The 23,143-nt window shown below is 33.5% G+C and overlaps 1 protein-coding gene across 2 annotated transcripts in view; it reads left to right on the top strand.

The window, feature by feature from the left end:
* Window positions 1-15,007: 15,007 nt before the first annotated feature.
* The window catches only part of LOC149577142 (cyclin-dependent kinase D-2-like), a 97,006-nt gene continuing 88,870 nt past the window's right edge, over window positions 15,008-23,143 (top strand). The window contains exons 1-4 of one of the 2 annotated variants that reach the window (XM_089822427.1): window positions 15,078-15,549; window positions 15,717-16,027; window positions 21,639-21,937; window positions 22,090-22,198. In XM_089822427.1, the coding sequence (XP_089678553.1) occupies window positions 15,818-16,027; window positions 21,639-21,937; window positions 22,090-22,198 (618 nt within the window). In that variant the 5' untranslated portion in view covers window positions 15,078-15,549; window positions 15,717-15,817. Of the gene's footprint in view, window positions 16,028-21,638; window positions 21,938-22,089; window positions 22,199-23,143 lie in introns of both variants that reach the window. The other variant, XM_089822423.1, reaches the window with a different exon arrangement.

The following is a 23,143-nucleotide window of genomic DNA, read 5'->3' as shown; positions in this document are numbered from 1 at the left end:
TTTTGATTCCAAATGGGAGAACTATCTATTGATAGAGCCCTTTGCAGTACAAAGAGGGAAAATTTGAATTTATCAACTTCCTCAACCTATCTGCCAGAAACCTTTGGATAGGTCAATCTTTGAATAAATATTAGCACCAAAAATACATTGTCATATGTGCTTTTGAAGGTAGAGTATATTGATTATTTAACAAACATGTATTCAAGCTATTGTGATTAACCACTAACCTTTTTTCTGGTAGTTCATTCCCGTGTTCATCCTTCTTTGGGACATACATAGTGTGGCATGAGAATGGAAATGATGAGGCCTTAATGAGACCTTTCGATAATAAATCTTTGATTTCCCTTTTGCACATTTCATGTTCTACTATACTCAGAAGAAAGTAGTTGGCATGCCCTCAATCTATAATTTCCTTTCCACTAGAATCTATCTTGAGGGGTAGAGAGCACTGAAGATTCCTTTTAAGCTTGGTGAGATCTTTGGAAAAAACCTTTCTCTGAAAAAAACAATCTAGTTCTCATGAAATTGTGATTGAACTAAATCAATTTGTTTAGTAAACCAGATATGGTTATGAAAACCCTTCTTTGGAAACAATTTAGTTTCTTTTGTAGTACTATATTTGACCCAAGTAAGCTGAGGTATATAAACTCCTTTAAATTGGAAATAATTTATAGTAATAGTAAAATGGTTCATGTGTAGCCAATGTGTGACTTCCATAAGGCTATCATAACACTTAAGTTCAAATTTCACAAAAATGACATGGTTAACATGGTCTATAAAAAGAACAATAGGTACTATACAAACCAAAGAATAAGTATGATTAATATTTCCAAAACATAACTTGGTTTGGGTGGTTTACCACTGACCTTTTGGAAAGCACTGATAACGAGCTATATTAGCATTTGCACCGTTAGTGAGAAAGAAATGAAGGTTTTTTGGTTTGATTGATGAAAAATAGACTGAGAGTGTGATACCTCGACATATCATAGTACAGATCATATGTATATTGTGCATATTTCCTTTTGAACCAATGTCATCGAGTGTCTCATTTTTCAAAGTTTATTCTAATAAAGGAGAATGAGCCCTTTTTTTATCAAAAGATAATCTCTCTAGATGTCAACATTTCTATCAAAGGTTGAAACTAGTTGCCTTTCTTCTTCCTGAATATAGTGAGAGAGATCATTGTATATTGGAAATATTTCATCTTGCACAACTTCTTTCCCATGATAGTCTAATTCAACCCATGCTTGATAAATAAACTTATACAAGAATTTACAATGCTCATTGTGTCATGCTTGGCAAGAAAAATTTCCTATACAAAAGTCTATTTTTTTAAAAAAAAAGGTTGTTGTTTCCATAGAGGAAATTCATTGTTCAACGAGTGATGTTTTTTTATTGGGGTATCAATGTTATCATCTAAACTGTGCCTTTGGAGCTAGAGATTAGCAAGTCACTTCTTGTTGCACTTCTAGGTTCTATGAGGGATCATCATTGTGTTATGCTCCCTTTCTATTACTTTAGTTTCCTCTATGATATTAGTTGATGCATTATGTTTGGAATTATATTATGGAATTAAAGATATCATTCTACAAAAGAATGAAACTTATGGATATGAGGATCCAAAGGAGTTACATTATTCATCATCCTTGTCACTTTGGAGTGACTTAGAATCTTCAAGAATATACAAAAAATCCTTCTCCTCATCAGGTGAGAAACTCTAAAGGAATACTAGAAGGTTTTGATGGGTATTCATTAATAGATTCATATTCATCTTCATCATAAATTCCAAGCTGATGGACCTAATTAACTATAGCCTCTATTTTCTTTCTTTCCCTATTTCATCACTTATTAACATGAAGAGGGCCTTTATAGATGTAATAGGTAGGGCACCAATCTCATTTCTTTTTGAAAAAAATATTCTTTCAAAAAAATATCTTTAATTTTTGGGATTCCATATATAAAGCCCTTAAAATTGCAAGACTAATCAATAATTTTTTTGTGACTTCTCCTCCTTGTCTCATTTGAACTTGAAATATTCCCACATCCATAGTCAGAAAATTAATTAATTACAAACTAATCTAGCAATCACAAGTCTTAACCTTTCTTTCAATTTTTCTTGTTTGTAATCTAGATAGATTTCATTGTTGATTTCAGTAATGAAATTAAAATTTGTGTAAAGGTCATATATGCCATGATGGGATTTGTGAGAACTAAATGTTCTTGACACTTTTGTAAATACTAGTTTCCAAGATCATTCCCAAAACTTTTGAAGAATATAAAGTACATTGTAGGCATATGCACCAAGATGGGGTGCAAAAAGGTGGACACCATGAAAAAAAGTCAAGACTATACATTATGTGAAATTTTCATTAAATTTCAAAATGAGGCTTGGCTTATTAATGAGTCAAGAAAATAACATTAAATTTTTTTATCTTAGCCATAACACAATCACATTTTAAATTACTAAAAATGCAATCACACTATTTGTAATAAAATGTGATCGCATTATGAAAATTAAAAGAATTGCATCTAGTTCTCCATAACCCCATCGGGTTATGTAGAACCAAAAACAATGAGAGAGATTGAGAGTAAGATATAGAGAGAGAAGGGGGGAGGATATGTAAGGGAGGAGAGAGAGGGGGTGGTAGAGTCAAATTTCTATATGGATAATTCCACAACACTTGCCACTTCTCAATCTAAAAATTTAGTTTCCGAGTACATGTGCATTAAAGACCTTCTATTACTAATTAAGCTACTAGTAGATGGTGAGTTTCATCATCATCATCACCATCTAACATAGGTTCCCATACATATATTACTTATTTCCTCTGTCGCTTTCCCCTTCCTATCTCTTTAGGTCCTTTGTAACTTCTTTCATGGGTCCAAGAAACTCTTCCCACTCTTTCCCATTAACCATGTGGGATATGTCTCTTAATCCTAATTATTTTGTTAATAATTTCATTCTTTCTCTTGGCCAATCCTTTAAGCTCGTAATAGCCTGGAGATCCACAAAAAGGTTGAAATCTAGATTTGGTGGAAGAATTGTATTAGATCCATCAAGTGTGTCTCAAGGGGTCATAAGAGCCCTTAAGGAACACTTGATGGTTGTAATGTATTTTCCCAAGGGGTCATAAGGGGTTAGGTAGTGTCCCTTTTGAGAAGTTCTAGGACCCCTTATGGCCCCTTTTGCCACATTATAGCCATCACGTGTGTCGTAAGGGGCATTAGGACACACTTGATGAATCTAATACTATTCTTCCACTAGATCTATAGTTCAACCCTTTTGTGGATCTACAACCTCAATCACATGCTTAAAGAATTGACTGAGAGAAAAATATAACTATATATCAATCGATTACAAAATGTTCAGTTGAGGAGAACATACTACAGTAATCATGAAGTAAATTGGCTACAGAGAATCTGGTTATGAATTTTATTAAGAAATAAACTATTAATGAACTACTCAATATTAAGAGATGAAACCCACCTGGTTAATGGGAAAGAGTGAAAAGAGCTTCTTGGATCCATTAAAAAAGTTACAACTAAGGACCTGAAGAGCTAGGAAGAGGAAAATGACAAAGAAAAGAAGTAAGATATGCATGTGAGCTTATGTCTAATGATGATAATGATGAATACTCACGATCTACTAGTAACTCAAATAGTGACATAAGGTCTTTGGTGCACATGTACTTTGAAACAAAAATTTAAGGGATTTTAAGGGGTCCTAATATCCCTTTTGACACACTAGGACCCCTCATGACCCTTTTCAACACATTATAGCCAACAAGTCTCTAGAAGTACTTATATTTGTCAATGGAGGAAATACAACAATTGGATCTGCAATAATTTTATACCTAGAGATAGAAGAATGATAAGGGTAAGGAATGAGAGAGAGAAAATGGAGAGAGGGGGGGAACCCTATAAAAAGTAATGGTATAGTTTGCATAGCAGGGATCACCCTACTTCATAAATCAAGAAGGAAAACATAATCTTAGATATCTCACTTCAATTGATGTCACCAGTTCTAAATCTTTCTCCCAACTAGACCTCCTTATCCTTTTATAGTACCTACATGAAAAAAAATCTAAAGTTCAATGATAAGATCTACATATACCTTAGAAAAGAAGGTGCATTGAAACACAACTTAATATGATCTTATAAAAGGATATAGGAGGAATAATTCATGAGATTGTTGAGATTGGGAAGACCTAGTTAACATTCACCTTGGTTGCACTTAACACATGATATGTCTAAAAATTATGGTGAAGATGGCACATGTAGATTGTCATGTAATACTTATGATGAAGTTGGCACCTACAACTACTAGGTTATCATGGACAACTTGCATTTAAGTTGGCACCTGCAACTACTACATTGTCATGGAAATTTATTGATGAAGATAGAACTTGAAACTAGTAGACTGTCATGGAAAAATTGTGACAAAGATGACACCTAAAACTACTAGATTATCATAGAAATATTTTCATGAAGCTAACACATGCTGCAACTACTAGACTATCATGGAAAACTTGTGACAAGATGGCACCTGTAACTACTAGAATGTCATGGAAAACTTGTGATGAAGCTAACACCTACAACTACTAGATTGTCATGAAAACTTGTGATGAAACTAGCACTTGTAACTACTAGACTATCATTGAAAAATTGTGATGGAGTTGGCACTTGCAACTACTAGACTATCACAAAAAACTTGTGATGAAGTTGGCACCTAAAACTACTAGACTGTCATGAAAAACTTGTAATGAAGTTGGCACCTGCAACTACTAGATTGTCATGGAAAACTTGTGATGAAGCTGGCACGTGAAACCACTATACTATCATGGAAAACTTGTGATGAAGTTGACACATGCAACTACTAGATTGTCATAGAAAACTTGTGACGAAGATGACACCTGCAACTACTAGACTATCATGGAAAACTTGCAATAAATATGGCACCTGCAACTACTAGATTAGCATGGAAAACTTGTGATGAATTTCAAATTAACCAATTTAAACTCTCTTTAGAATTCTTCAAAACTTATGTAAAGGACCCCATTGCAACTACTAGGCTATCATGGAAAACTTGGGATGAAGATGGCACCTACAACTACTAGACTATCATGGAAAGTTTTACCTCTATTGTTTCAAATTTATTTTTCGAGTGTACACATGAATACAAGTTGTTTGATGGGCCTTTAATTCAGAAGATAATTGTTCTTTATTTATTAATTTCATTCACTTATACACAATTAATTTTTACTTTTATCAAAAATACAATTTTATTACTGTGAACATAAACAGAGAGAGAGAGAGAGAGAGAGAGAGAGAGAGAGAGAGAGAGAGAGAGAGAGAGAGAGAGAGAGAGAGAGAGAGAGAGAGAGAGAGAGAGAGAGAGAGAGAGAGGAAAGTTGGGGCACCTCCATAGTTATATACATACATTCACCAAAGTACTTATCAACATGTTTCATTGTTTCAAGATCTACACTAAATTAGCTATCAATGTTGACCATCAATTTTCCTTTCATTTGGGCAAGAGATCTTATATATTTTTCAATCATTCGAGAAGAATGTTGTTGCATATTTCTTTGTTTGTCATGGTATTTGTCATGGTAATGCACCCTTGGCTTAATTTCAAAACCTTCTACCTCCTATGCATATACACACAAAAACCCATCGCTAAATTTTCCTACATGATAAAAATCAAATATAAAGTTGACTAAAATGAATCAACATACCTCAGAGCTTTCACAGGTAGTCTCTATCATTTCTTCATGAGATGATTTATCTTCTAGTTTAGCCACAAGAATCTCTCTCTTATATCCTATCCTTATATTGTATTCTTGCATTATAATTAGGTCTACCCTATAAGGGTCACCATTTGGATGAACAACAAACTAAATGATTCCAAGATCCATAGTTTGAGTTCCCAAAGCTAAAATTTCCTTGATAGAATTGACATTTGAATCTCAAATAAAACCCATTATGCATTGTCCATCCATGACACTCCTTCTGTGGTGGGCTTTGGGAAGTCTTTGGTAATACACATGTTTTCCTTACAATATTTTTAATTATTCCCACAATATTCTAAACCAAATGATGAAGTGATTGAAAAATGTGATGCTTCTAATATATCCCATGCATGGTTGTTTCAAAGCATAAAACTCGAGATTTATAAAAAATTTATAGTTACCTATATGATCTAATTATTAATTTGGTGAAATTAACCCACTTTTAGGTAGTTGCTTCTTTAATTGGGCCTAACTAGGCCTATTAGGCCCTTGAACAATTGATTTTACTTTTACACAGGTATAACGTGATTGTATTATTGCTAGCATAGTTTTACTAAGCATAACATGATCGCGATATGTCTAGTATGATAATTTACTCTTACTAAACATAACACAGTCATATTTTGTGAATACAAAAATGTGATAACGTTTTAGCTTAGTAATAGGTCGGTTAAACTACCTAAAGGCTTGGGTTCATGTTTCCCTCCATTTTTCATTGCTTTAGATATTTTTTCATCTTCTAAGATGAATTCTCGTCTTTGAATTCATTAGGTTTTGCAAATGGTGAAGTGGGTGTCTCTTAAATTACCACCATATCCTCACACATTTTATTACCATTCTAACCATATAATTTTTTTAATTTTTGGACAAGATTAGCACTGTGAAGTTAATTTTTCTATATCAATGTTTTGACACTCCTCTTAGACATATGTCTACCATTTTTTTAATAACTTTTGATCTACTTAACCAGATGCAAAATAAAACATATTATTGTTCTACACTTGATTCTATACACTTTTATAAAAAATAAATAAATGTTGATTTAAGATTATTTTGATGCAAGTTATGCCCAACACATGAAGAGGATTGCATTCCATTTTAGATCTGAAATCTACTTTAACCTTCTATGAAATCTTAGTCTCCATAATATCACAAAGATCTGTAATCACCCTAGGGTCCAATGTTCTTGAAGGCATCTTCCAAGATCTTCGAAAACCCAAAGCAACAAATCACAAGATCAACTAGTTATGATACCACTTGATGTAGTATAAGGCAGGAAAATCCCCATAGACAATGTCCTAGCCCCCAGTAATTAACCACACAACTAAATATACACAATAAAATAGAGATTTAGATCCACAACAATGTCAATTCTCATAATAGAATCATAAGATTTACATACACATGCTCGATTGTAAGGCCTTTTGGATTGCGGCCAAATACATCAATAATTACAATAGCAATTCTAAAAGACCTCACAAGATCCAAATTCTAGCTAGCCCAAACCCACAATCTAGTAGAAACCCCAAGAAGAATCTAAACTCGTGCTCTCAAGCCACCAAGCAACCTTCTTGTTTCCCAAGCCCACACTTAGCTACTAGTTCTACTCAACTTCACTCCTCCCATCTACTTCATGCTTAACTCCATCCTAAATGAATGATTTAAAACATCAAAAGACCCTCTACTTATACAAAACCAAGCCACATGTCACCCTAACAAGTTACATTAAATAAACCCTCAAGTCACAAGTCAACTTGACAACATATATCAAATACATGAAATAACTAAACACTTAGGACAAGCTCCAAGTTTACAATGCATAAAAAAACCATATGATAACACAAGAGTTCACGCCCTTAGGAATAGGTTCATGTGTCATCCAACTATTCAAATCCAAGAGTGCATAAGCCAACTCACTCAGATCGAAGCTCGTTGAAATAATCTCCAAGGTATGCTAATAAAATAGGAACACATTACCAACAACCACCAAAATGGCTCTAACTCCAACATGATTACACCAAACTTTATGCACACTTGGGACAAGGTTCCCAAATGTGCCTCAAACACATCCCCAACTACACAAACCATAAATCCACAAATCTGAGCCCAATGTTCCTGCATATAGGATTGTTGACTACTCGAGGATGCTCTTGCATCAAGTTGCTGTATGACCCTCAAAGGAAATGGGAAAGTATTTTCCTAAATAAATATGTGCTAAACACAGACCCCATTAACATTTTTCAATTTAATAACAACCCAAATGGATCGAGAATTTGGAACTTTATAATATCTTGTAGAAAAATCATCAATAATAAGTTAACTTGGGACATTGAAGATGGGAGGGAGGCTCCCTTTTGGGAAGACTCTTGGGTAGGTTATACCCCTCTTTAGTAAAATGAAATTGATCCATATATCCAAAATACATTAAAACAAGAATGGAGGGAGGAATTGATTCACTATATAGAAAGGGATGAGGAATCTCCAACACTAAGATGGAAATGGAGATCTTAGAATGGTGTTAATTTATTAGAATACCAAAAGAAGATATATTTGGAATATATTAACAATAAATCTTTCTAAATTAAAGATAGGAAAGACAAAATAGTGTGGTGTAAATCTAATAATAATAGCTACAAGTTCAAAGATGGGTAGAATGTATCCATTAAGTATTTGAAGCTTCATTTATGTTGGCATGATGCATGCTTACCAAAAGCAAGCAACTTTCTTTGGGCAACTATGCATAAATGATTGATTACAACATAATGGTTCCAGAAAGTAGGCTATGAAAGTCTATTAATAAGTTTATTATGTAAGCAAAATTTTAAAATAGTTAATCACGTGTTACTTAATTTCCTTTATGCTTTCAATTGTTGGAACAATGTCTATCAAAATTTAAATTGGTACTCAACCTTTCCTATAACAATGGCCTTCCAAATTCACAAACAATCTATACAAGGACATCAAGATAGTAATCCCATCTATACTAACATGGGAACTATGGAAAGAACATAATCGAAGATTATTCCAAGATAGAGCAATGTCGATTGAATCATTGAGAAATAAGAGAGAGGTAAGCATTGTTGAAACTTTGAATAGTAGACTAAGGAAATTAAATCATTATGAATAATCCTTCTCACTTTGGAATGAATTTGTTTGAAAGAATTGGACAGGCTTGATTAATCCCCCTTAGTATGGGAATGGGGAAAATCTACCAAAGAAGCCAAACTATTATGTAAATGGGAACCACTTAGAGCAGGATGACACAAATTAAATTTTGATAGTGCGTCAAGAGGCTACCCAAGAACTGCTAGTGTAGGTTGCATCATTCATGATTATAAGGGTTAAATTATAGGTAAGTTAGCCAAATCTCTAGATAGTAACACCAATAATATGGTTGAGATTATAGCTTTAACACAAGGTCTCCAATTTAGCAAGAACCTCAAGTATCAATAAATTAATAGTGGAAGGTGACTCCCAAATAATCAATAATGTAACTTAGACTAGAAAAACTCTAAATTGGAAACTAAATTCAATGTTAGAAAAATCCCTCCAATTGGTCATGCATTTCATAGAATTTGAATTTAATCATATCTAGAGAGAAGGTAAAAAAACTAGCTGACAAGTTAGCCAATTTGGAGGATGATAGAATACTAATCAAAGAATGTCTTCAATAACCTTATACATTCAAAAGTGGGTAATAATCTTGACACTAAGTTATAGTTGATAATTGATTCTTAAATAATCTATTAGTCCATTAAGATACTTATTATAATAGTTTAGGAAGTTACCCTTACCTAGTACTAAAGTAGTAATACTTTCCCATAGGTTGCTAATCTCATATTGTTTTAGTATATAGGTACTAGTTAGTTAGAATTTCCACATTAATATTTCCTCTCGAAGTTAGTGATCGATCCATACTTTTAATGTTTACCTTATTTTGATAGATTCCTTTATGTTACATAAAGGTGCACGTGTCTTCCTTCAAGCACTTATTCTGGTTTAACCATGTCAAAGTGCAGTTATCCAAGTTGATAATCACAAATTATAATGGAGATTCTCAATAAAGATAGTGAGCTTTTTTATCAAATGTAGAGGTTATTAATTTATCAACTTTATTCAAGCTTTTAAGGCTCTCCAATACACTTAATGGTATAGATGTAAGAAGTATGAGGTCATTTTAATTATGTAATGTTGTGTACCATAGATTGCTTCCCTAAATCTGTCCTTATTTATGGTGTTAGGCAACATTATTTGGAAGCATCTAACCAACCTACATATTGGCTATTAAATTATTATTTAATATTAATTTTAAATTATAAATTCACTATTTTGTAAATTTCTACGAATTAATAAATTAAAATATTCAACCATTCTATCCACTACATAGCCAATTCGACATTGTTTAAGATAGAAATTGATCAATTTATTAGTTCTTCTCTCCCATGGATACTCTATTGCATCTTAGAGGCCTAGAAAGGCAAACCAAGGTCATGGATATTATAACCATAAATAATCTTTGGAGAATCATCAATTTTCCACATTCCTTAGTATTAGAGGTTATCAATAATTTTCTAGGGATATAGTACCTCAAGAGTATAGATGGAAATAGCGTTGACCTAGACATTATGGCCATGTTTATGGCCCTTGCTATGTTCTTCAAAAGAGACAAAGAGAGGGTCAATAGGATGTGTAGGAACGTCTTCCATAAGAAGTATCTGGTAAATCTAGAAGTTATTAGAAATATTCACAGCACCCTCACTACCCCAAGGCAAGGAATATGATAAGGCTAACATTAATGGAAATCCAATCTCAAAATATTAGATCATTTGGGTAGAAGATTGGGATGTAATCAAGGATATACCAAAAATAAGAATGGGAAACCTAAATTATGTCCTATGCCAATGTTGTTTGCCTGGACTTGACGAAGATTTAGACCTCAAAGTTGAAGAAAGAAAGCAAAAAAAATCCAAGAATCAAGCCTTCTGTACTTTTCAAGTTTCTCTAGAGGTAGGAACCTCTCATTTTGCTTAGATATGGATATCACTACAAACTCAAGTAGTTTGTATAGTCTTGATAGTCATTCTTGTTTAGCTATTTTTTTGGCAATTTTAGTTCTCTTATTTTAAATGTAACTCCCAAGCATATATAAATGCATAATTAACTTATAGCTATTATGTTTTTTTTAAGAATGGTCACTAGTGTTTATGCTTTGTTTCAAGTTATGCTATATGCTAATCAATGATATTGTCTTTGTATGGATTTTTAAAATTTTCATATTTAACTTAATAAATTAGATTAGATAAATTAGTTTTTAACTTCTTTCAACATAATTAATATACAATATTAAGTTAGTCTCAACTTAGCATAGGTAAATATGCCATTCAGAGGCTTAATTAGCTTTAAATAGCTCTAACAAATGATAACAAAAACTACAAAATGGTAAATGCATCTTAGTTTTCATAATATTTATAGTTTTAAGCATCGATACAACATTGGTTATGAATTTGTAAGCAGACCACTTTACCCATTATATTGATAAGTGTTTCACAATTACGTATTAATGAAAATTGGATTAAGCTATAGTGTAAAATACTTTTTCATCTTTACGGCTATCTTTAGGATAGTAGATCAAACATTTGAATTTCCATGGGCCCTTTCTTCTTTTGGGCACTTGTATTACCTTCCTTTATGTTGCCATTGAAAGGAAGAGCAATTGATTTAGTAACCCAAAAATCATGCTAATCTTTAAATAATATTGAAAGCTTGGGATGGTTGGGCTCCCACAATAAACACAATCTTTAAGTCAAAGGGACCAACTTTCCAAATTGCATTCGACAAGCCCATTTCTGGTAAAAATCTAAGAGTGATCCTCCTTAACACTAATTTTTTGATAGTGAGATCAGCCCTACGAGTTCTTGGAAAAGAATTTGTTACCACTACAGATTGGTATTAGGTCAGCATTGACATATTCTCCATGTTTGTAGCCATGGATTGTCTGGTAGAGCCAGATAAGTCAAGTATCAATACTCTATAGGAGATTGTTCAAACCAGAACTTTTAGGTAACTTGAAGAAAGTAATGACTAATGTATGTGACAACCTTCTGATATGCAAACCATGTCATTATGATCTTCTTCAACATGGAAGGAAATTATTTCCTCTATAATATATGGTATCTACCATTGATACATCTAGGCTCTTGGAATGGCTCCCCATAATGCAGAGGAATTTAATTTTTTTTTTTTACATTATATACATGTTTGCAACCCATGTCATCATGACCGGATGGATTGGTTTGTTACTAAAGAAAAAGTTGGAATTCGGGAAAGCAATTTTGAGGCTAGTTTGGACCTCTTAGAAATCTCGAGCATGTACATTGAAGATGAAATAGATGAAGATCATCATTCCTTGACTTCCATGCATATGGACTAATTCCTATGTCCATTTTCGTTCAGCTGAGTAGTATCCTCAAAGCTTTATCCAATGATTGTACCCTAAATTAGATACCCGATTTCAAATAATATAATGATTTGATTCAAATTGTCACTTATTAACAACAATTTCTACAATTAGATGATTGGATGCAAGGATAGTATGAATCATATGACTAATATTTTAGTCTAAATAGAATTATTCTCTTTCAAGGCTTAAGTTCAAGATCAATTAAAAATAATGTTGAACCTTTATGTTTTAGACTTTTGAAATATTCAACGACATTAACTATTTAGTAGTTTAGGTCATTTGTGTCAAGGTAATTTCTAATAAACTAAATGAGTCTCATGGATAGTTAGGAATTGAGGATTGTTTTTCACAACCAATTTGTTGGTATTAATATCAAACTTTTCAAACAATGTTAAATTTTTTTTTATGCTAATTTGAATCAATATTAAATATCTTTATAACTAACTCAAATATATCAGAGATACATTATATAAACATAGAATAACATTCCACAACAACTCTCATTAATACATATCACCAAATTAATAGAATACACAACTAAGGCATTATGGAAAATAACATAATCATCTTTGCTGGGAATCATATACACCACGATGATATTTATGTTGGTTTAAAAAGATGTTGGTTGTTAATAAGGAAAGGAACAATGATCACAGTCATCTTTGAAGCAAAAATCTTATGTGTTCTTGATAATTTGAGAAGACATTCTCCTTGATAATTCAATTGTCCTTAATTGATAATCTAGAGGTTTTTAGTTGATTAACCTAACAATGATCTTGGCCTAGAAGTATTGTATATAGTCTAAATTAACACAGTTAGCTAAAGCAGAGATAAAGAGCAACTTAAATGGGAAGCTATCAATGCAAGAAATTCTCAAAATCATATAACAAAATGAGGATGATCATGACTAAATCAGGGATAGTTTTGAATTTCATAATTATGTAAATAGGGGAATGCCCCTATTCTATTGTTTGTACTTTGTAAGTGGTTTAAGCTCCCTGACTAAGGAAGATCATGACTAAATCAAGGACACAATTTTCAATTTCATAATTATGTAAATAGGGGAATGTCCCTATTCTATTTTATGTACTTTGTAAGTGGTTTAAGCTCCCTAATTGAATAGAGGAATCATGTATAAATTTCAACTATTTAATTAAAGGTTTGGCTTAGGCTTTTTACCGATAAAGAAAAAACATAAAAAAAATTATTATTTGTTAAACTCAAGTAGACTCGAACCCAAGACCTCCTAGATAAGAAGCTCACAATTTACCATTGTGTCGTAGGCTCTTGCCCAAGTATATATTATTTTTTATTGCTAATATTATGAAATTAAATAATTATATGGATAAAAGAGTTTGAAACATCCACACATACATAACTATGTTTATATTGATATAATTACTAAAAGAGAACTACTAACATGGTTCACTCTCTTATTCAATACATTCCAATTTACCTAAAATTATAAAAATATTTTCAGAAACTATAAGCATGCACATTCAACCAATTGGTATAGTTGTAGTCATAATATTGGAAGCAAGAAGGTTGTTATAGTTTGTAAAACAAAGGAAGACACAAGGGAAACTCTCGTTCCTTGCTGGTCCCCACTCTTTTTTTTGCATCCTCCTCCCCTCTCACCTATTTCAACATATTTAAGAAAACAAAGAATCTTAGAGAAAACAAACAGTAACATATGATTGTCACCCAACAATTTGGGATCATGGGAGCTTGCGAAACAAATCACTAATGTTGAATAACATGCTGGACTTGAACCGACAACAAAGGTCAAGTAGAGAGTCGAATGCAGAACCCATAAGTAACAACAACAATGCTAAAATTACTAATAATTATGGTCTACCTTCCTCTAATGGGCTTGAAAAAATACCCAATCCCTCAAAGAGATGTGAAAACGATATCACTTTAAGATAGGGTACACATGGCATTATCTACAAGGCTTTTGATACTTTAGTAAGTTATTCTTTTCATTTTTGAACTAATGTTTCATTTCAATCCCTTTGTTGTTGAATTGTTAATGATATTTTACATCATTTTGCTTTTAAAAGCATTTCATTGTTTGTAATTCTATTGCTTCATGTTGATTTGAAAGGAGGAAGTTTAGGGCATTGGAACTATTAATGATATTGTACATCTTTTTGTTAATTATGTCACTTCATGTTGATTCAAATAGAGGAAGTTTAGGACATTGGAAGATAAACAATTGTACACACACATATATTCATATATTTATTTATCTAAATACTTTTCATTAAGTTGCAGCTACAACTTAACTTTTTTCCTTATTAATGTTTACAACTTTACCGATCACGATAAAAAAAATACAATATTAAAAATAAATAACAAAATTTAAAACAATAAATCAATCACATTTTTTTTTCTACTAAAATTAGAATTTAAATATTCTCTTCAAATTTTTAAATTAGTAATAACTTTCTTACAATATAGATTATTTTTCCTATTACATGTCGTATGAAATGAATATTAAAAGAATTCATTTTCTTAATATTTTACACTTAATAAAAAATGTTCTAAAAAATAAATTATCTTTTATTACAAATATTATGAAATTATATAATAATATAGATTAAAGAATTTGAAACATATGAATATACATAAATATTGTGATATTGCTATGAGGATTTAAATGTGTGATTTTGAGTCAAACTCATTGACCCATGCATATTTTCACTTAGAAAGAGAACTGCTACCATAATTCACTCTCTTATCCAATTCATTCTAATTTACCTCAATTTCTAAAACCATCTTTTCAAAACACTATAGGCAATTGAACCTTTTGAGTACAATTGTAGTCATACTATTGGAAGGAAAAAGGTCGTCGTAGTTCCTAAAACAAAGGCAGGCACAGGGGATTCTGCCATTCTCTGTTGGTCCCTGCTCTTCTCTTTGGCATCCTCCTCTCCAGGAAAATAGAGGATCCAAGAGAAAACAAACAATAACATACAATTATCACCCTACAATCTGGGATCACAGAGCTTGCTTGCTTGGTGTCCGTCTGCCATCTTCCTTCATTTTTACCTAATGCTACACTGCTAAAACCATCAGTGCTGATATTAGTGTTTTTTTTCCTGCAACGTGGCGGTCTAGGATTACCATTGTTGCTAGATCCACCCGCACCCTGGTTACGGTATGACCCCCCTGCTCGTTTATTGCTTCCAAACTTAACACAGGCAGTCGCAGTTTGGACAGGGTTTCTTCCAAAACAATAAAGCTGCTAAAGAAAGAGCGCTCGCCGGCGATGAAGTGATTTTCGCTACTAGGGTTTGAGGGCATAAAACCCCCTTTCCGCAATTATTTTGAAATTCGGAGACCTGCTATAGTTCGCGAATCTTGATTGCGTTTATAATTTAGTGGGTCATTTTCATTTACCAAGCCAATTCGATTGTCTTGGAATCCTCCTCTTCTCTCACCCATTTCAACATTTTCAGGAAAACAGAGGATCCAAGTGAATACGAACGGTAACATACAATCGTCACCCTACAATCTGGGATCACAGAGCTTGCAAAACAGATCACCAGTACTGAATAACATGGTGGACTTGAACCAGCAACCGAGTTCGGATGGAGAGTCGAACCCCGAACCCAGAAGCAACAACATCAATGCGAAAATTACTAATAAATATGGTCTACCTTCCTCTAATGGGCTTTTGAGACCAGCCGATCCCTCGGAGAGATATAAAAAGGGTATCACTTTAGGACAGGGTACATATGGTACTGTCTACAAGGCTTTTGATACTCTGGTAAGTTATTATTACTTTTCAATTTTGAACTAGTGTTACTTTTCGATCTCTTTGTTGTTGAACTGTTAATAGAATTGTTCATCTCTTTGCTTTTAACTGTTTTACATTGTTTGCAATTCTGTTGCTTCATGTTGATTGGGAAGGAGGAAGTTTAGGGCATTGACTTTTTTGAAGGTGGTTTGCTGAGCTTTATTTTAATAGAGACTTTAGGGTTCAGAATTATATGGATTTAGGCTGGGGTCCCATGTAATGGGGCTTTTTATAAAATAAAGTGGAAGCCGCATTCTAGTTTTTAGGGAATATTTAAAACTAGTGCTCCCATGATGTTGTATATTGAAGCTGATAATTTTAGTTCCCAAATTGAAGGAAAATAAATTAAAAATAAGTCAAAAAATTAAATTCCCTCTAAAACTATTATTTAACTAAAAAACTAAAATTCAAATGTTTGGCAAATGGCAAAAAAACATTCCTAAGCTGGTGGGGCTATTTCCAGTCTCTCCCCTTTTTCACCTGCTTGCTAAATTTTAGGGCATATATTTTTATAGAGAAGATTCTGAATAAAATTTTACTCTTTGCTCCTAAAAAAGTAGAGCTTAAACACCCCTCATGGGAACCCTGCCTTAGTCCTTGTGGGACTCTCCGTAATACTCTATGAAAAAGAGAATAGTTGTGTCTAGTGCCCAGAAAATTTGGATAATTTTTCACCCCTCTTTTAAATGTAAATGGCTCTGTTTAGAGACAAGGCCTTATGTGGTATGGCCTTGCGGGCAACCTGTCTTGACTGTATTTTTGATTTAGTGGATAATTTTGATTTACCAAGCCATGTCGATTGCATTTTTACAATCACCATGTCAGTGCTGAAACTGATTCTGGTCAAGAAACTTGTCGCTTTGTCGTATGCCTACTATTCTACCATGCCTGTCAGGCTACATTAACCTGCAGATCACTTTAACGTAGGGGGCATGTGTGCCGGGTGTTTAATCTGTGCCATCATTGGCATAATATGTCAATGCCCTGCTAGTTTGATTCTTTGGGAACTGGTCTTTATCTGATGTCCTTATGCTATGTTTAGTACAGCATGGAAGTTTCCCTTAGTCGATAAGCTATCTGCTCTGGAATATGAGATCAAGAATTAAGTGAAAACCATTTCTTTAACTGGCCCCATAAGCAATGCTACTACGATGACTACACCATCTTAATGCTTGGACATAGCCTCAGCAAATATTCTAGTTTTATTTTTTTACATCAGTTGAAGCATATAATTTGAGTTATTCATTTAGTGATCCATCTAAAACGAGCTTGAATATTCCACTTGGCATTCGTTGCTTATTGGGGTGGAGAGGTGGGATTGAATTATTTGAAACGAGTGAAATGCAATATTGTATGGCATTGGGTATTATGGTCAGCACCTTCACCTGGTAACTGGTACTGATTGGAAGTTCATTTATCCTAATACTAATCTGGCTCAGACACACTTATCCATTGACTTGAAAGTTTGCAACCCCAATCAAGCCAACTTACTTTGCATTTTACCTCGTGTTATATCTGCATTTAAAAGTTTTATATTCTTTTTGCAGCATCATCATGTCATCTTTATTAGTTGATTTGGAATTGTTTGCAATAGTACTATATATGTTGTTGGACATTGAAATAGCAACTACATTTGTTTTTGGTTCACTATGAGATGGCAATTCTTCCCAAGTCCCTATGTCACTTAGTTACCCGATGTCACTTAGTTACATATCTTTATTATTTGGTTTTGTCATTTGATTTCTTATTCCCATGGTACCGTTGCCATTAGATCATGTTTGAGGTCTATATGCCAGGCTTTGTTTATCTAGAGAAGCTCTCCATAACATCACCTTGTTCATGCAAGCACGACAACCCTTGAGGGGTGAGTCTAGCATTACATTCAGCTGACTTGGCAAGGATGGGTTTCTACATCGTTCTAGCAATGCACCAGAAGCTATGAGATCTGTTTTTCATGATCCAATGGACTCTTATTTCACTAAGGTACTGCAACAAGTAGCCAAATTCCAATAAATCCATATGAGTGGCCTAAGACCACTATTCTCACTCACATTGTGTCTCCTTTGTTAACTTTCTTAAAATTTTCATTTGTGAGGAAGCCACGATTCCTTTTCATTTTTTATTTTAGTGAAATAAGTTCCCATAAAATTGTTTTACAAGAGGACAAATTCAGAAAACTATTTTAGTTTGGAGGATTGTGGGAAGAGCCTAATTTCACAAGTGTTTCCAGTAATTCGTTAATTCCAAAATGCCTTGCATAACTTTACTATTTAACAGTCAATTTCTGATCTGAGTTGCACAAATATGTTGTATTTATGAGTTTGTGTCTGTTCTGGGTGCTTCTTAGTCATTTTTTCAACCTTGATGAAACCCAAAATCTGTATTCTAATGATCTGTAACTTGTCAATTTTGGAGTAAATGTGTTATTTTCATCGTGTTTCCCAAATAGCAGTGAAAGTTTACAGACACGGTATTGTGGTTAGAAACATCCTTGCAAACTCTATAGCATGTTTGATTTTTCAATTTGTTAGTTTATATAAGTTTGGATTTGTTGTGGTCATATCCGTACTGTTAGAATTCTTTAGAATAACTGGTGTGGGGGGGGGGGCGGATGTTGAATCAGTTATTCAAGGTCTAGATGTACAAATAAAACTTCTCACTTAGTTTAATGAACCCATTAAACATACATATCTGTGCATGCATCCAAGCTTATCACTAAAACTTGTAGGTTACTGTTAAATCAACTTGCAGCAATATAAACATGAAACATAAAGATTCATCAACACACTTGACACAATGATTTAACGTGGAAACCCAATTTGGAAAAAACCACCAGTAACATGCTACTCCTTTTCACTCTTCTGAAGTGATGCCCTATGAAAAGCCAACCTTGGTAAAGGTTACAACACACACTATTAAATGTGACTCGGTTAAGGGATTTCAATCACCCTGTTAAAAGTGAACCTTGTTAGAGGACTTTAGGCCATTCACTTGGAATGCCACTTGGTTAAAGGATTTTCAAATGACTGTTAAATCAACCTTAGTCCAAAGGATTTTACCCTAAACTGATACAAGAGTTAGAGAGTAACAATAGAGCTTTGATCTGATACAACTTACAACTTCTCTTGCAGATTACAGATCACTATTCAGTTCTCAATTTTGCTTGGCTTTCATACTTTGCAGTTCTGCCAGCTTGTTCACCCTTCAAGCATATATCTCCATGAGCCTTCTTGCTTAGCATGCCAATGTAGTCACCCTTTTGGTCACTCGATGAAGTAGAGTCCTTGATATCCTGTCTTCCTTTTCTCTGTTCTTTCCTTGTCTTTCTGACCTTCTCCTCTCACTTTGCTTCACAATCAGACATTCCTGTAAATAGGAAATTAAGATACTTTGCCATTTTCCATCGTCCATTTTAGGGTTTGGACGGATTAGGTAAGATACAATGTATCTACTTCATATTCCATCTTTATTCTAGAAACTTCTCCTAGAATCCATTTGAATTTGCCTAAAAACGATTTATTTCAAATTCTGTGCTACCAGCTCATCAACATTATCTTCCACCTGGTTCATAGACTTCAAGAAAACAAACTTGTTAGCTTAGATTTGGCAAATCTTTGACTTTTCTAATGATGCAGCAGCTTGGCGTTATCAATCTTCTGATGCTTGACACATATTGTGTTGCTTGGCATCAACTGTGAGTTCACTTGGCATCAACTAAAGTTTACTGATTCTCGACACGTACTGTGTGACTCGGCATCAACTATTTTACTTGGCATACACTAGAATTTGCTTTTACTCTGCTCCAACTGATTTTCTGCTTGGCTCGCACTAACTTTGCTCGACACCTACTATCAACTCGGTCAAGCTTGGCAGACAATCTTTGTGCAACTTGTTCTTCTAAATTTTTTGAGTGTAACCTGTCTTTGTAACCTTAAGCAGATTAGCAATACATCATTTAATCATTGTCTTAACTGATCCTTGTACTTCATTACATAACCATAACTCAACCTTTCCTTTAGGTGCTATTGTTACATCTTATTGATCAAATCCTTTTCATCAATCGACTAAGTGATAGTACTTGAATCTTATAAGCAATTGTCTTACTAGTAAAATAGTAGGTTTGACATCTGTGACAAAACAATGGTTGAAACACATTTTCTGCTTCAACAATCTCCCTCTTTCAATAATCTCTTTCAACAATGATCTTTTCAATTAGATCTCAACACCTACATCAACAATGGTTCAGCTTTGTAAAAATATGGCCAAGTCTTGGATTGTTCTATAAAATAGATGTTTCTTGTTAAGTCTGATAGTATTCCTTAGGCAATGACTGATAGTGATAAGCCATCCGTTGGTTGAATATCATCCTCTATCCAATCTCTGTTTATTTTGTGTGCTTGTTTAACCACGGGCAATGTCTTGCCTTCCCAACCATAGACAATAAGCTTTCACTGTCTACTTCGAGCATGTCTCTGCATATTTATTATTTGATATGCATTAGGTTGTATATAATGGATGCCAAGAGAGGAAAGTTTAATCTTCCTTTATACCTGTTGGTGGTGCCCCTTCACCAAGGGCCACTCACATGTGGCCTCATTATTTTAATAAATATCCCATATAATTAATTATATAATTAATATCTAACTATATTCTAATATTAAATGTAATGATTATATTATCAATATATAATTATAATAATTATATTATCACAACTTTTATGCTATCTATGTCAGCCTAAAAGAATCCGACCATAGCTACAATTAACATGAACAATCTGAACTTCAATATTGTCATCCTGTAACTATGGCACATAAAATAAGATTTTTATTTGAGATGAGTTTAGACATTCCTTTCAGCAGGGCAAATTTTAGAAGCTTATTAATGTGTTTCCTGTAGAATTTGAAAAATAGAGTTGATTCTTTGTAAGCAGGTTGGCATTTCACAATAAGATAAAATATTTACTTGCCTTATACCGTATTTTGAGAATTGATCATTATTTATTCTGGTTTGCCAGCATGTCAAAGAGGACAATAATGATGCCTGTATGTGTTCCTGTAAGAAGACATTTTTCAATGCATGCTATGATAGGATTTTATTCCACATTAATATTCTCCTTGTATAGAAATCACTGTTGCTGTCCAAGAAGAAATGTTTTCTGCATTGACAACAGAGTCTACATCATTTCTTTTCTCTGTTCTTGTTTGTATCACTCTTGATAATGTTTGTATCCTTCTGCTCTTTTCATGAATTTATTGACAAGTTTGAAGCTATCTTGTTTGGTCTAAATTTCATATGTACTTTTCTTAATGTTTTAAATTTTTTTTTATGTAGGGAACTGTTTCATTTCATATTTCTTTTAATCTGTCAGAGCTTTAAAGGAATAGGTGTTGGTGCAAGTTCAGCAGTTCTGTGAGTTCTAGATGTACATTTTCATATTTGAGAATTGTTTATTCCCTAACGATATTGTTAGATTCATCATGTTTGAAATTTGTGCCGATTTCTGCTAAATTCAGTGTTACCTTTGTTTAATTCTGTATTTTAAAAAAAATTTAAATCTTATAGATTGTGATGTGCTGTGTAGACAAACAAAACTGTTGCAGTAAAGAAAATTCATCTCGGGGATGCAAAGGAAGGTGTTCATGTGACTGCCTTGCGAGAAATAAAATTGTTGAAGGAGCTGAAGGATCCAAGCATAATACAGCTGATTGATGCTTATCCACACAAACGGAATTTACATATTGTTTTTGAGTTTATGGAGAGTGATCTTGAGACAGTCATAAAGGACCGAAACATACATCTCTCTCCAGCTGATATAAAATCTTATATGCAGATGACATTGAAAGGCCTTGCTGTTTGCCATAGAAAGTGGGTTTTACATAGGTAACTCTTGGGACTTGCAGCTTAGGTTGTTGCCTCAATATATTTGGAACAATGCCGCATCTCAGTTATTTGTTGAATTTTTTAGTGGCAATTTCTAGAATGTCACAAGTATGTGAAAGTCAATTTTGTAATGCATGCTTTGAAGTTTACAGGGATATGAAACCAAACAACTTGTTGATAGCATCTGATGGCCAACTAAAGTTAGGCGACTTTGGACTTGCCCGTCTGTTTGGTAGCCCAAATCGCAGATTTACACATCAGGTTTGTTTTACAGCTTAAACTCAAAAGATAGTTGGAACATTTTGGTGATTTATAGGCATGTTTTGCAGATTTAGCTAATGAAATAGTTCGGATTTTTTTTGGAGATCTATTTCAAGAGCTTCTCTTAGTATCTTTCTTATGTATGGGAAAATGAATTCAGTTAGTTAAATATTTGATTTGATAACTTGTCACGGAGTAGACTACAAAGTTTTCTTGATTCTGGTTTTATGATAAAATAAAAGTATAAAATAAACCACGTCAAGGTAGTTTCCACTTCTCAAAATGGGATTATAACGAAGTTGCCAGTCCGGGTTGAAAATTGGGTTCGGGTTTGAGATTTGGGTTCTTGGGTTTGATCAGTTTCTCTCTTGGGCAATTTTGGGTTCGTTTCTTGTTTACCCGTACAATAACATATAAAAATGTATACGTGCACAATAACATATAAAAAATATATACGTATATGCAGCAGCAAATAAGTTCATAATATACCAGTATGCTAATAGTAAAGTAGCATAGCCTATAGAAAAATACACCATATATATATTACTGTTCTAGTCCAAATAATATAGCAAAATGCCAAAATACACTATCGTGTCAATGTTTCAGTTCAAAAATAATAATTTCAACTTCAACATTCAATCATCACTAATCAAATGGCATCGACAGTCATCAAGCCTACCATGCTCCTGCCGTGACAAATTAGAAGCACAAGTAGTGTCACTAGCATCAGTACTAGCAATATTAGCACCAGGATCAGCTTCATGATCACTAGGTAGGTCATGGCCATCATCAACTAAGTGCACCAATGTGGGCCATTCAATTTTCCAACTCTGCATGCATCGGTTCAACATCCCACTGACTTGCCTCTCCTTTTTTATAGGTATTTTCTTTGTGTTAGGACTTAGGAGTCTCAAGTTTGAATGCACATAGACCAAATCTTCCGCC

Source organism: Cupressus sempervirens, chromosome 1 (assembly GCF_028749045.1).
Source record: "Cupressus sempervirens isolate cs-2001-9-10 chromosome 1, ASM2874904v1, whole genome shotgun sequence".
In the NCBI taxonomy this organism is placed as follows: Eukaryota; Viridiplantae; Streptophyta; class Pinopsida; order Cupressales; family Cupressaceae; genus Cupressus; species Cupressus sempervirens.
Note: the sequence above shows the minus strand (reverse complement) of the source record. Positions and strands in the feature narration are given on the sequence as shown.